Raw genomic sequence first — 14,689 nt, forward strand, 5'->3', positions numbered from 1 at the left:
TGTTGGAAAAAAGAGCTGGTGAGTTCTGTGTAAAAGCCAAGCCCGATGTGGTCCCTCTGGACTTTGCTCTCCACCGTCCTGCTCATCAGCAGAGGGCACTGCTACTGCTCCACTTCCCCTGGCAAGGCCTCCAGGCAGAGACGGTTGTATCCCATATGAATTATTTTTAACACTGAACTTGATAAAGAAAAGGAGGAAAACAACGTTTCAGTGACTCTCTTGCATCTTTGCATGTGCTTTATTGTGCTGCCTGAGGTCTGACTGCTGCAGGAGGAACACAAACGCTGTGCATGGGATTTAAATCTGAGCCCTGTTTAGTGTAAGGTTTCGTAGGAGAATGAATTTCTGTGCTCTGCAAACAGGAAAGAAGGAAAGGGACTCCTGCAAAGCTCTTCCCTTTCCACCTCTCCTGTTCTCCTGAGCTATTACAAAAGCCACCCACTGAGGTGGGACTTGATGATCTCAAAGGTCTTTTCCAACCTCAGTGAGTCTATGATTGTTGTGCAATAAAGTTATTTTAAACTCCTCAGACTGGGTGATATTGCAGCTTTCTTCATGTCCCATCAGAGGTGTCCTAAATGTTGTTTGTAGTGCCACAAATAATGCAAACATGTCTCTCTCTTTCTTTGGTGACAGGCTGAGCTGTCCTGGCTTTCTTTGACACTCATCTTTTCTTCCCAGCCCCGTGGGCTCAGTGTGGTGTCACACAGGGGTTTTACTCTCCTCATGGAGCATCTTTCCCGTGGCAAAGCTGGATCTGGACAAGCTGGAGGCAACAAGCTGGCTGTGTGAGCCCTCCACCTGCCTCCTGGATCTCTGGGTGCTACACCCAAAGAGACAACTGGGGTTCACCCTGCCCTTGGTGGGTGTTGGTTTGAACTGATTCCATCCCCTCCTGCAGCACAGCACCATTCCTTTGGGCTTGTTAGGATGGATGAGTTTCTGTGAGGTTGGATGGGTCAGTTGTGTCTCTGGGCAAGCACAGAGAGTGGGCAAGAAAAGCACCAGGACCTGGGGTTTTGATGGCAACAAGCCCCAGGGGTGTTTCACCCCATCTGCTCAGGAGTTTGGGGTCACTCAGGCATTTCTCATCCAGTCATTTAATAACATTTGGATGAAGGATCCTCCTCAAGGACCCCTGGGCATCAGTCTGCACAGAGGTTTGGGCAGCAGAGGAGGATGCAATTACTGTGAAGTTTGGAGCCGGGGGGGTGGATTTGAGGACTTTTGTAAATCTCTGTTGACACAATTTGCTACAAGACTCATTTAACGCTTGAAAAGCAACTTAGTGCTCAGACTAGCACCAAAGTGCTTCTCATTTCTTCATCTTTAATAATATAAAAGCTTCAAACTGTAGCAGGGTTTTGCTCATCTGCAGCATCAGGGTTAGGAGCTGGGTGAAGCTTTTGGGGGCGGAATGGACTGGACTTGCTGTTCTCCTGGCAAGGTCAGAGCCAGAGGGGACTGGATGAGCTGCAGTTTCACACCAGTGAAACTCCTCTGTTTTCCAGGAGGAGGGGGAAGCTGCAGAGGCAGGAGTTTTGCTTTGTGCTTTATAAAGAGAGAATAAAAGGAAGATAAAGAGAGCAAGGCCAGACTTGCTGGTACATGTGAGCAGTAGGGGTGGGGCTGTGAGATCCGGGCTCTTTATCAGCTGATTTTGCCTTTCTTTACCATCAAACTTGAGTTACTGAAGGTCTCAACCTCCCTCTCATGGAGTTTTTCACCAGTGCTGGGGCAAGATGATGTTTGGAGAGGGGGAGGTGAGTGGTGCAGCCAAGGAAGCTCTGGAATGGGCCATTCAATTCCCTGTTCTCAGAAGTCCTGGAAGGACATTGCACAAGTCTGGCAGGTCAGGGAGGAGATTCCTGGAGATTCTCATTGCCTGATTTTGCTGCAATGCCCTTTTTTATTGCTGAGGAGAGTCGGAGGTGACTCAGCCACTGGAATGCAGGGCTGAGAGTGCAATGACCCCTGGGGGAGGTGCACTGTGGGGCTCCACAAAGGCACCTGTGGCACTGGGAACTTCTTTCCTGGCTCTGAGGAAGGAGGTGACATTGTCACTGTTCCCGTTCCCCAGCCTGGGATGTCGCACAGGGAGGAAGGAGAGATGATGGCCGAGTTTAACACTTTGGAATTGTGCCAGGCTCGGCCTCAGTGGCAGATCTGCAGCCCAAACATTGCACAGGGGGGTGCTGCCAGCTCCAAGCACGAGTCAGGCCACAGAAAATCATGAGACTGAGACAATCATGTGCATGTGGGTTGTTCTGCTCTGTGAAGGGAACTGGGTCTCTTGTGCCATCGAGCTTCTTGCCCTCTAGTTTGATTTTCTTCAAGTTAATTTATGATCAAACAGAGAAGAGCAGCTTTCTGGTTATCAATTTCCACTGAATAGTTTGAAATCGATGCTTTAAGGTTATTTAACTTCACAGAGTTTGATTATCCATTGGGGTGAGGTCTTTTGCCTCTGGGAGACTGAGTATCCACAAGAACAGAAGATGCAGAAGACACTAACTCCTAGTGTAAGTCAGCATAAAGGGCACTGGGACCAAGTGAAGGGTGGATAATTCTGAGTTGGAGCTGCAAACTCATTTATATGTGACCACAGGTCGAGGCCTGAGTGCCTTGGGGACCCAGAGTTGGTGGGTGAGTTACCCCCAGTCCTGGACTGACCCTGAGCCCACTGTGCAACTGAGATAATTAGCTCATCTCTGGCCTTATTGCTGGATCTTACAGGTCTTTTCCACCCTCAGTAGTTCTGTGATCCCATGACTCTGAGGCCGTCTGTTGTGAGCCTCTTGCTCGCTTTACCCCGGTGGGATGGGCAAAGGATTGGAAGGGTAGAAGTAAGGAAACTCATGGGCTGAGATAAAGACAGTTTAATAGGGAAAGCAAAAGCCACCCACAAGTGGACAAAACAGGGAATTCATTCCCTCCTTCCCATGGGCAGGCAGGGGCTCAGCCATCCCCAGGAAAGCAGGAATCCAACAAGCAACGGTGACTTGGGAAGACAAATGGCATCACTCCAAACATCCCCCCTTTCCTCCTTCTTACCCCAGCTTCATATGCTGAGCATGACACCACACAGCATGGAATATCCCTTGGATCAGTCAATTGGAGTCACGTGTGTCCCCTCCCAGCCTCCCTGCCGGTGGGGTGGGGTGAGGAGCAGAGAATCCATGTGTAAGCACTGCTCAGCAAGAACCAAAACATCCCTGTGTTACCAAAATTCTTTCAAACACAGACCCAAACCACAGCCCTCTACCAGCTCCAGGGAAGAACATTAACTCTCCCCCAGCCAATGTTACATATCACTCAGCTCTTGCTACTGGATAAATGCTGAGCATTTTAAAACGGGGGGGAAAGAAAATTGTGCTTAGAGACTGTGTTTGGCTGCAGTGAGGAGCACACCCCTAAGGAATGGGGTGCTCTTGTGGCCAACCTGCCTCCCTGGGTCCTCCGTCTCCCACCTCATGGTCTTAAATTGTCTGTGGCGCTGAGCAGGGCTGAGAGTCTCTAAAGCAAACAGGATAATTAGGAGTGCTTTAAAAAAAAAAAAAAATTCAAACCCACAGAATATGCTCATTTTTTAAGGCATGACTAAATTCTTCATCCACTTTTGAAGAGCAGCCAGCCCGGGGTTGCTCGGCCGGGCATCCCAACGCTGCGAGTGAGGGATGGGATCCCTGGGAGTTACAGCTCAGCTCGTAGGGAGAGCCCGGGGGTTCCTGCCCTGCCCTGCCCTGCCCTGCCCGCTCAGAGCTCCGGCAATAAAACAGCTGCTCCCTTTTCCCAATCCCGAGAGGCAAAAGTGTAAAACCGCAATGGCCACACCTCGCTCAGGCCGTGTGAGTCACCACAGGGTGACTCAGATGACGTGGGGGCATCCTTGGACTTCTCAGCTCTGAGTGCAAAGGGCTCTCAGCAACCCCCCCCCCCCCCCCGTGGATGCTGAATCACAGAATGGTTTGGGTTGGAAGGGACCTTAAAGCCCATCTCATTCCAACCCCCTGCCATGGGCAGGGACACCTTCCACTAGACCAGGTTGCTCCAAGCCCTGTCCAGCCTCACTCATCGTCCTCACTGCAGCTTGGGTTTATTTGTGAAGGAATTAGCTCACATTTTGATTTGTGTATTCGCTGGCTTGTGGTCACGTAATTTTTTAATACCATGTGTCTGCTGCATAACTGGAAGCACAAAGTTTGTGGCATTGGAACTGGAAAAGAAGCCAGGCAAACCTTTCTGGTGAGTTTTGGAGCGTTCAAGTGAAATCCTGAAAATAGCAATAGAGGTTTTTGATGAAAATCTCCCTCGCCAAAGACATCTGGGGGGAGTCTTAGGGAGGAAGGGAAAAAACTGTGCACTAAGGACAGCCTTGTCTGTGAAGGCAGAAGTCACCAGTACCTGAAAGCATAGAATCACAGAATCTTTTAGATTGGAAAAGGGATAACTGAGTCCAGCCATTCCCTCAGCACTGCCAAGGCCACCACTGACCCATGTCCCCAAGTGCCACGTCCATATGGCTTTTAAATCCCTCCAGGGATGGGGACTCCACCACTGCCCTGGGCAGCCAGTTCCAATGCCTGTCCCATGATCACCCTTCCAGTGAAGAAACTTTTCTTAACATCCAGTCTAGCCCTCCCCTGGTGCAACCTGAGGCAGTTTCCTCTTGTCCCATCAAAACCTGCTCATAAGCACTTGGTGCCAGTCACTTTAATCCACTTGTGCACCTGGTTCATGTCCTCTCAAAGGCTGTTTTAGGGAGGTGCTGGAACAAGGACTTGCAGGGTCCTTCTGAAGAGCAGGGATCTCCTCCTGCCTGTGTTACAGGCTCGGGAAGCTCCAGATCCTCATGCCATGTATCAGGGATCCTTCAGCAGAACTGGCTTAAATCCTCTCTGGGTCCCTTTACCCTGAAACACCTCCCAAGACATCGTGGTGTCTATTCACTGTGGGGTGGGTTGGGTGCTGTGAGAGGCAAGCTGAGCAACACTCCCTGATTAAGTATATTTCTTATATACTAATACACTTAATATATATTAAGTATATAATATATATACTTAATTCCTGAAATTAAGGAATATTAATATATATATTAATATATTAATATATATATATAAATATATATATATTAATATAGTAATATAATAATTGCATTAATAGTATATTAAAATATATTATATTAAGATATAATATATTATATATTAATATAATAATATATTAATATATACTTAATTCCCTGAAATACTTAATTCCCAACCACTCCCACAGACATTTTTACACACTTAAGTTTGGTCTGAATCCCTGTGACAAGTGTTACACGAAGCTGAAGAATGTTAAAATCAAGGCTGGTGCCCCAGTGGAGAGGAGGCTGCTCTCTCTGAAGCCCAATCTTTTAGACAAGCAGAGCTGAAACAGAATAATTTATACCAAAGTTCATTCAGACCAAAGTCAACAGATTTTCCCTTTTTTTTTTGAACATCAGCTGCAGTGTCAGCTAAACCCAGTAGTTCACCTGCTGCCTTGAAGAAGCAGTTTCTACACCTGTAATGACACCAATTAAAGGGTGGGTCCCTTAATAAACTTTGGTCAGCCCTGAATTGGTCAGGCAGGTGGATTAGATGATCATTGTGGGTCTCTTCCAAATGAAATCTATTCTTTTCTATTCCATTCCATTTTACTCTTTTCTTTCTCTTTCTCTTCCCTTTCTCTTCCCCTTCTCCTTCTCCTTCCCCTTCTCCCTCCCTTCCCCCAGGAGCAGGGTGCAGCAGACCAGAATTTCAGCACAAAACCACCTTTTCCGTTTCCGTTGCTTTAAGCTGCGGGGCCCATTGAGCAAAACTGGAGATGATTCACCCTCAACCTCAAATAAAACCGGGCTTGTTGAAATTCCAGCTGCCTCTTACAGCTTCCCAGAGCCCGTCCTCTGCCAGCCCCCGGGCTTTTTTTTTTTTTTTTTTATAAATTTTATTTTTGGTAGTTTAGAAGCCAATTTGTGTTTTACTGAGCTTCGCTAAAGTTGGGGGTGGTGGTGGAGCCGCGACATGCACGGACAAATCTCTTGCAGGAACAAACAGCCGGCAGTGGCTCCGGGCGGGGAGGGGATCTCCCAGGGAAGTGGGATCAAGCCGCGCGTGGAATGGACACGCGGGAGGCACAAACCGCCAGGAAACCAAGCGATTCCCTGTGGATCCCCCCCGCCCTTGGTGGTGTCACCGCCTGATAAAGGGAAACCAGGCGCTGCCCCCGAGCTGTCACGGGTCTCCCCGGCGTGGGCACCCCGTGGGTGGCCGCTCCCGGCGCCCGCCCCGTCCCCGCCCCTGCGGGCGGATCCCGCCGTGTCCCGGTGCGGGAGCCCAGAGAAGCCGCGGGAGCCGCCGCACGCAGGTGAGGGGATGGGCCCCGGGGGCATCCCGGGGGATAAGGCACACATATCCTCGAAAAGGATGCGTTGAGGGTGCGCTCGTCCGCCTGGGAGTGGGAGGTGGGACACGCGTTCGCTCCCAGGGCGGCCGTCCGGGATGCACGGAATGCCCTTGCTGGTTTTGGGGGATGCTCGGGATAATGGTGGGGTGGGGACTGTTAAGGAGCTACGAGGCTGTTTGCGACTCGCGGGGTGCGGGGTGGCCCTGCCCGTGCCCCAAAACCCAGGCGGAGGGGTGGGAGGGAGTGTCGGTGCGCGGGAGGCTGAGGACACCCGGACACACCCGGGAATAGCGCCGGCGGGGAGAAAACCTGTGGCTCTTTCCCAAACAGAAGGTTTCCCACTTGGTGTGAATACAGGGAATACTCGGGGTGTTTTATGGACGTTGGCTCTGGGATGTTCCCTGCAGCCGATCCGCCCTCGGGTCGGGGAGAGCTCAGAGAACTGTGGGGGAGAGATCCAGTGAGTTCAAACTCGGCTGCCCAAATGCTGTTGGAAATTAGGGCGCTAGTCTGATGAAGAGGAGCTGGGGGGGCTCAGCCTGGAGAAAAGGAGGCTCAGGAAGGACCTTCTCACTCTCTACAACTCCCTGAAAGGAGGGCGGAGCCGGGCGGGGGTCGGACTCTGCTCCCAGGGAACAAGATACAGGACAAGAGGAAACGGCCTCAAGTTGTGTCAGAGAAGGTTTGGATTGGATATTAGGAAAAAATTCTTCACTGAAAGGGTTATCAAGCACTGGAACGGGCTGCCCAGGGCAGTGGTGGAGTCCCCATCCCTGGAGGGATTTAAAAGCCGTGTGGATGTGGCACTTGGGGACATGGGTCAGTGGTGGCCTTGGCAGTGCTGGGGGAACAGTTGGACTCGGTGATCTTGGAGGGCTTTTCCAACCTCAGTTATCCTGTGATTCTATGCAATACATCGTTGAGGCGCTGCCAAAGGTGGTGGAAGAAAACCCCTTCTCGTGGCAGCAGGCAAAAAACCCACTGGAGCATTTCCAGAGAGCTGTATCCAAGGGCTCCAGCACTGCAGTGGCACAGAGAAGAGGGTCACCACCAGGCTCCAAGCTGGCAGCACCGTTTGGTGGCAGAGGATTAGTGGGTTTTGAAGACTTTGGTTACAAATACCAAACTGGTACAAATACCAGACCTGGCCAGGGAGACATGACACTCCTGGCACCCTGTCCCACCAGGGCTGAAGGGAGCAAAACTGCTTCTCCTTGAGGGATTGCAGGAGAACAGGGGGATCATGTGGGAACTCCCATCAGAGCAGCACCAAGCAAACCTGACCCATCTGGATCCATCCCAGGGAACCTGTCAGGAGCTCAGTGTGCACCCCCAGCTCCACCTGGCAAACCAATGGCAAAGCCAAAGGCTTGAAAAGAACCCAGAAGGCAAATAAAACCCCTGGAAGATACAGGCTGTCCAAACACTCCGGGCTGCTGGTGGAGAGGCTGCCTTAAAAACCCCATGGGCTCAGGAGAATGAATGTTTTACTGGCAAAGGGGTTGTTTGTGGGTTGTGAAATTTGGGGGTTTTTTTATTCCTGAGGCCAGGCAGCCACATCTGCTGTGAGCTTTGTGCATCTGAATGTTGCTCTCAAAGAGAATTTGCCTTCTCTGTTTTCAGTTTGGAATTTTCCTTTTCTCTCCCTGTTTCTGCCTCTCCCTTTTTTTTTTTTTTCTTCCCCTCTTCTCCTATGAATGCTCCCTTTGATGGGAGGAACCCAGCTCAGGCTATTCCTGTGCACAGGCAGGTGTGTGTTTGGCCCTGCAGTGGTGTGGCCACTCGTCAAGCAGCTTTTATTCTGTGGCCTGAAGTGGCCAGTGTGTCCCTCCTCCAGTGCCCTCTGGCCAGTATGGAAAAATTGTGGATACACCAGAGGAGAAAGGGGACCTGTATCCATGGCTGCCACCCTCCTCTCAGCATTCCAGGCCTCCACCCTGCATGTTGTGGGGTGGCTGTGTGTTCCTGATGTGCTGTGCTGGATTTTTAGCCCCCACACAGCTCCTGTTCCCTGCTTCAGCCCCCCCCCAGGGATTCTGTTTTTTATGGGAATCTTTTCCCAGAAGGTGCCTCAGGGCTGGGGAAGTGAATAACACTGGCAGTGTTGTAAGCCCAGTGGTGGGTTTTATCCTGAGAGCATCTGGGCCGGATTCACCCCCAAGTGTTCAGGCTGCTCATGGCAGTGACCCCCATTTATCCCACAGGTATCCGACCAGGATTTGTCCTGTGGCACCGGAGCTCTCGGCTCTGACAGGCAGGTACGTGATGGGAACTTAGCAATTTCCAACAATTGCCACTATAAACTGTAAGTCTCTTCAAAAATCTCTGGTTTTTGGATCGTGCTTGTTAAAAATGACTGAAACACCCTCTGTCCTTTCATTTTAGGAAAAATGTCGGACGGTTTCTCCGTGAGTATGGATTTCTTGAACAAAAGAAAGGGGTGGGGAGGCCTGGAGTGGGAACCTCTGGGAAGGATGGGAACATGTCCTTGCTAACCCGTGTAAATCCCAAAATCCACTAGAGTTACATCAGCACTTACTGGCTTCTGGAAACCCCAGCCCAGGCACTCCCCTGGGGAGCAGTTTAGAGTTGAGCTCTTGCCCTGGGACTCGCTACAGGCTAAAAAGGGTGGATGTTGGAGAACTCAACCTGATCCCAGGATGACTCTTCCCCACCTAACCCTGCTCCTCTCCCTCTGTCCCCAGTTATCTGATGCCCTGTCCAACAGCAACAACCCAGCCCCCTGTGCCAACCCACCCCAGGGCTGGCCGGCCTGGGGGAACCAGCCACCGGCTCCTGGGGCATTCCCAGGGTATCCCGGAGCACCAGGGGCCTACCCTGGAGCACCAGGGGCCTACCCTGGAGCACCGGGAGCATATCCAGGAGCACCGGGAGGATACCCAGGAGCACCGGGAGCATATCCTGGAGCACCAGGAGCGTATCCTGGAGGACCAGCAGGACACGGATCGTATCCAGGAGCACCGGGAGCACCTGGAGCATTCCCTGGAGGACCAGCAGCACCTGGGCCGGTTCCTGCCCCAGGACAACCACCCAGTGCCCCTGGATTTGGGCCTCCTCCTCCGCAGGGAGGACCAGCTCCTCCAATGGTAACAGCTCCATCATATTATAAGGGTTTCTGTCTTCAGTACCTGATTTTGCTTGGCTGTGGGAAGGACCTGGGGTTGGCCGTCCCTGGGGGATGGCAGGGGTGGGATTTGGCTTTTGACATGTTTTTTTGCTAACACAAAATCCCTGTTGTCTCCCAGAGAGTCCCCTTCGAGCTGCCCCTGCAGGCAGGACTCATGCCTCGGATGCTCATCACCATCACTGGGACTGTGAATCCCCATCCAAACAGGTACTGGGGGTGTCCAGCACTGGGGGTGGAGGGCTTTCCATGGAGCACTGCTGGGTGGAGCATGGGGGGCTAGAAGTTGCTTTCCATTCCTGAATAACACCTCTCTAGTGTACCATCAAATATTACACTAAATAAGGTGTGTAAATGCCCTGTTGATGCCCAACAGGGTGTGTGGGGTTTCCTTTCTGCTATTTTTGGGAAGCCCTTTAACAGAACCCAGGGCTTTTGTGGAAAAAGCAGTGAACCCATTATCGTCTTGGCAGGTTTTCACTGGATTTCAAGAGGGGGAATGACGTTGCCTTCCACTTCAACCCCCGCTTCAACGAAGACCACAAGAAAGTCATCGTCTGCAATTCGAAGTTCCATGAAAACTGGGGGAAGGAGGAGAGGACAGCTCCCAGGTTTCCATTTGAAGCTGGAAAACCCTTCAAGGTACCATAAAACCCCTTCCCAGCTCAGTCTCAGTGTGCCAGTAGCTCCGGGAGGGTTTGGGCAACAAGATCCACGTAAGGACCTTGATACTTTTGCGCAGGAATCAGCTCCCAGAGGTGCCTCTGGGGCAGCCACCCCATGTGCTTCCCTGGCTGTCCAGCACAGCAGGTCCTACAGCACCTTCCCAGCATTCTGATTCCCTTCTGCACCTCCCCACTTCTGTTATTCCCATGGATTATGAAATCCTCCTCGTGTGCAGTTGTTGGACAGGTTTCTATAATGCGTTTTCCCCATTGGCATTCCTGAGTTTTTTCTCCTGCAGAGTAGGTTTAACTCTGAGTTCTGCTTCGAGTGACTGGCATGGTCAGGAGGAGGAAGAAAGTAGGCTAAAACACGGAGGAGGAAGAGCCCAGCAGAGTTTTGGGGAAGGCAAAGGTCACTGGTGTTGCAGCTGAGAGTTGCCGCACCAGCTCCTCCACATGCCACGGGGCTGGACTCGGCAGCAGCCTCCAGCCAGTGCCAGCCCGCTCGAGTCTGTGGCTTAAAACCTCTCCTGGAACAAATCCAACGTGGGGTTTTTTTGGCTGATTTGGATTTTATTTTTTTTATTTCAGCTCCAAATCCTCTGCGAGGCGGATCACTTCAAGGTGGCCGTCAACGACGCTCACCTGCTGCAGTACAACTTCCGCGAGAAGAGGCTGAACGAGGTCACCAAGCTCTGCATCGCGGGGGACATCACCCTCACCAGCGTCGTGCCCACCATGATTTAGCCAGGGGAGCACTCGGTGCTCCTTTTGTGGTGTAACAAAAGTGCCTTCTCACGTGACTACTTTGAAGTAATAAAACGTTTACACAGGTGAAGTTTGTTTTCAATGAGATCTCCAAAGACGCGACACCCTCCGGGCCAGCTGAGTTCAGCTGGGGAAGGAGCTGAATTCCTGCTGTAGAGACAGAGGAACAACAAGGAGCAGTTTGATTTCTACAGACAGGAGCACTTGGGAAAGCAGCCTGTGGCATTCTGTCCTGTGAACTAGGGCAGCAATCCTCTAGGAAGCACTGGAAAACAGGGATAACTCGAGAGCCTCTGAGCCTGACCAGAACGAGGTATTTCAGGAGGGGGTTCAGAGCTGGAGGAAGGAAAATCTCTCCATTAGACTGAGGCTGGAAAAGTCTCCCCTCTCTGCCCCAAAGGCCCATCTGCACAGTTGGTGGCCCAAACCAGGGTGTTCCTGATTACTCCTCCCTCCCAAGGGAGATCCAATTCCTACAAGTGTTACGTACTCCACGGAGCAGGTCACGAGCCCTGTGCTCCTCTCCACTCCTCACTCCTGGAAGAGTCCAGACCGGTTTCAAGGGTGGGGAAGTTTATTGGCAAAGTTCACCTCGTGAGTCAGGCTAGTAAAAAAAGAAAACAGAAGTATGTTCCCTCTGCTGTGAGTCATTCCAGCCTTGTCTGGAAAACAAGAACAGCTCCATGGCCACTACTGAAATTTCCAAAGATCTCTTCGATGTGTCTCATACTGTTTTATAACAGTTGCTTCTTTAATCCTTGGGGATGCCAAGTTACAAGGAGAGTCCTTAACATTTCCAGCAGATCCAGCAGCCTAGAGCAGCACTCTGCTACCATCAGCACAGAGAAGCTGTGGCTGCCCCATCCCTGGAAGTGTTCAAGGCAAGGTTGAAGCAACCTGGTTGAGTGGAAGGTGGCAGGGGGTTGGAATGAGATGATCTTTAAGGTCTCTTCCAACCCAAACCATTCTGTGATTCCACATGTCAGGAATCCCTCTCACTGTGCTGATGAATGACCAGAGCAGGCAAGTCATTAAGAGCTACCTGAAACTATCTGTATAACTGAAGTTTAGTATTCAAAAAAGGGGATTCCAGCACACATCAGCTTCCTCTCTTTATTTCAGTGTAATCAGTACACAACTGCCACGTTAAAACTTCAACCAGACTAACCCTTTTCTGGTGAGGGGTTGAATTATTTCTGCTTGGTTTGGAATCAAGGCTGGGTGGAAGAATGTGTATGTTACACTAAGGTCACCTGTACAAGAAGAAGCCCAGTGAGGTATTTCTTAAAAATACAACAACTGGTGGTATTTTAATACTACCCCCACAAATGCAAAATCTGTATAACTGACACACTCCTTATGCACAAATATGTTACAGTCTGGGTAGGGAATGCACAAGGAACAAGATGAGAGAAGAGGCTGAGTTTAAACATGTCAAAAACTAAGGAGAAAATACAGTTTAGCTTGAAGGTACTTAAGATACTCAATAGAAAACTGTGTCCTTAAAGGAAATAATAAACAATGTCCACTTTAATACATTGCCAAGAAAAGGTATTATCTGACTATGAAATCCTTGTTCTGAGACAGTTTCTAATATTACAAAGCCAGTAGGAAAATTTCCCCCAGGAAAGAATTACATGAATCCAACAGTGCCACAGCTGGTGCTGAGGGTGTTCACACACCAAACTCTGAAGCCTGAGGGTGCAACAGAACCCTCAGAGCATGGACAGAGTATGGAGCAGTGCTCTGGGGAGGGAACAGGCTGGGTCTTACCCCAGAAGGTGCCCTCCTATCAGGAACAGGGCACAGGCACAGCCAGTCTAGTGGGCACCTTGTAATAACAACAAATCATGAGGTAAAGCCAGGACATAAAAGTTTAGAGGTGAGGAGTTTTACAGCCTGAAGGAGACAGGAAATACATGAAATGATACCAACATAAAAGTATTTCGGGTTGCAGTCAGAATTTACAAGCACTGCATACAGCAGGTATCACCAGAACACAGCCCACTACCAACATACAGCAGTGCTTGGTGCACAACAACTGCACCATAAAACCTTGCAAAACCCATTATCAGATCCATGACTACAGGTACCCCTTCACTCCCAACACAGTTCCAGGGTAGCAGTCTGTGTTCCAGGTACCCTCTGTGGGTTTCTCCCTCATAAAATGTACGTAGTTTGCATTTTAAGTCACTCTTCATTTATCCCCGGAGGGGACAACAGGAGAAAATACAATGAGGTCACTGAACACTTCAGCTGCTGCAAACTTCTGGGCTTTGGTCTTCACTGGAGTGAAGGGAAGCTCAGCATCCAGCATTGGCTGTGGGAGGAATCAGAGTGTGGAGTCAGTGCTTGAGGAACAGTTAGTCTGAATCCTGGACCACTGGAAGCACCACGACTTTGCTATGAGGAATTTTACAAGCTTATTTCAAGGCATAACATAAGTGAGTACACGTGGTCTGTGTTGAAGACACTCCTTACTTAAATCACTAAGCAGTATTTTAAAGAGGATTTTTCACAAGAAATCCTACACCCAAATTCTATTACCTTTTTGAAAGTCTTTGCACACTTCTCCCTGTTGAATCTCACTTCCAGCCCTAAATGTTAAAGCGATTAAAAAAAAAAAAAAGTTGGAACAGACTTGAAAAATTTCAGGAAGAAAGTGGAGGAAAACCAGTCTGTTCATTACGTTAATGAATATCTACAAGGAAATTTGCAAGAAACATAATTTAAAGGATCAACCTGATAAGAATCGGAAGTTATTCTGTTATAAATGTCTTGATTCATCCTACACTCATCATGAGCAATAAGAAATATATCAGTGTGAGCAGGGAGGCAGCTGGATTGTGGTTTGTGTTCCCAGTTATATGAATTGCCTTGATAATATCTTTAGGAGTTTAATTTTCTTTGTGCAGAAACCGAATCTGTAGCAAAGGTTAACAGCACTGGAACATGCAGCTTGTCTTAGTCAAATAAACTTGAAGGTCAACTTACCATATCTAAAGGATTCCTGTCATTGGATGTCAAATCACTACAGGAAACATCTGAAAAATAAGAATATTTCATTTTTTAAAAGAAGATAGTCTGATGCTGCCAGAGTTGAAAAAAAAAACAACAAAGGTATTGCTTTCTGCATCTTAAAAGAAACCACGGGAGGTTTTGCTAACAGCACACATAAAACAAGCTGACACTGACAGTGATTTCAAAGATAATATTTAGATTATCATAAAACCTTAGAATAACCATAAGGCCCCAGCAATCCCACCCAAACCACACTCTGCAGCTCTAAGAAATGCACCTGTTTGATGGATTTTTGGTTCTCCAGACTGAGCAAAGTTTGTCTCCGTGCCGAGATCTTTCTCCGGGCTGCACATGGCAACATCTTGTCCTTGCTCTGCAGCAGAGAGTTCCATCTCTTCCATGCCATCCATTGCTTTGGATTCACTGCTAGAATTTTCCAGCACCTGAAAAATAGGGATTTTCACTGTCCCCAGCCATGTCATTGTTATGCCAGAACAAATCCACCCATCTAATCTACAGGTTTTATGGACAATTCAGAAGAAACAGAGTTTTAACTCCAGGGACTGTACAAAGCACAGGCAGTGATCCACTTCACATGAAGTGTTTCCCAAGCCTGAAAATCCCTTCAAAAGTATAAGGAAGCTCTTCCACAGGAAAGAAGATT

At 49.4% G+C, this 14,689-nt stretch overlaps 2 protein-coding genes across 5 annotated transcripts in view; one reads left to right on the forward strand and one right to left on the reverse strand.

Annotated features, from left to right (window-relative positions):
- Nucleotides 1-14,689, reverse strand: part of DLGAP5 (DLG associated protein 5) — a 228,731-nt gene that overhangs the window by 196,890 nt on the left and 17,152 nt on the right. Inside the window, exons 18-20 of one of the 4 annotated variants that reach the window (XR_007899986.1) lie at nucleotides 14,303-14,468; nucleotides 13,999-14,048; nucleotides 12,355-13,324 (exon numbers count right to left, since the gene is read on the reverse strand). Coding sequence is in view for 3 of the 4 variants with exons in the window: in XM_051768794.1 (XP_051624754.1) it covers nucleotides 13,202-13,324; nucleotides 13,999-14,048; nucleotides 14,303-14,468 (339 nt within the window). In the remaining variant the exon portion in view is untranslated. Of the gene's footprint in view, nucleotides 1-11,108; nucleotides 13,325-13,363; nucleotides 13,602-13,998; nucleotides 14,049-14,302; nucleotides 14,469-14,689 lie in introns of those variants that run through there. The other 3 variants (XM_051768794.1, XM_051768793.1, XM_051768795.1) reach the window with 3 other exon arrangements.
- On the forward strand, nucleotides 6,271-11,074 carry LGALS3 (galectin 3). Its single transcript, XM_051768836.1, has 7 exons — nucleotides 6,271-6,387; nucleotides 8,631-8,684; nucleotides 8,812-8,834; nucleotides 9,132-9,533; nucleotides 9,693-9,781; nucleotides 10,045-10,213; nucleotides 10,828-11,074. Exons 3-7 carry the CDS (start codon nucleotides 8,817-8,819, stop codon nucleotides 10,981-10,983), a joined length of 834 nt encoding a protein of 277 aa, XP_051624796.1. The 5' UTR covers nucleotides 6,271-6,387; nucleotides 8,631-8,684; nucleotides 8,812-8,816; the 3' UTR covers nucleotides 10,984-11,074.

This window comes from Manacus candei, unplaced genomic scaffold (assembly GCF_025592945.1).
Source record: "Manacus candei isolate 608988 ecotype Guabito, Panama unplaced genomic scaffold, ASM2559294v1 h1tg000097l, whole genome shotgun sequence".
NCBI classification, from domain to species: domain Eukaryota; kingdom Metazoa; phylum Chordata; class Aves; order Passeriformes; family Pipridae; genus Manacus; species Manacus candei.

Coding starts and splice junctions, on each gene's coding strand:
- LGALS3 (XM_051768836.1), top strand. Junction 9,534..9,692: donor GAGGACCAGCTCCTCCAATG/GTAACAGCTCCA, acceptor GTTGTCTCCCAG/AGAGTCCCCTTCGAGCTGCC. Junction 9,782..10,044: donor GTGAATCCCCATCCAAACAG/GTACTGGGGGTG, acceptor TCGTCTTGGCAG/GTTTTCACTGGATTTCAAGA.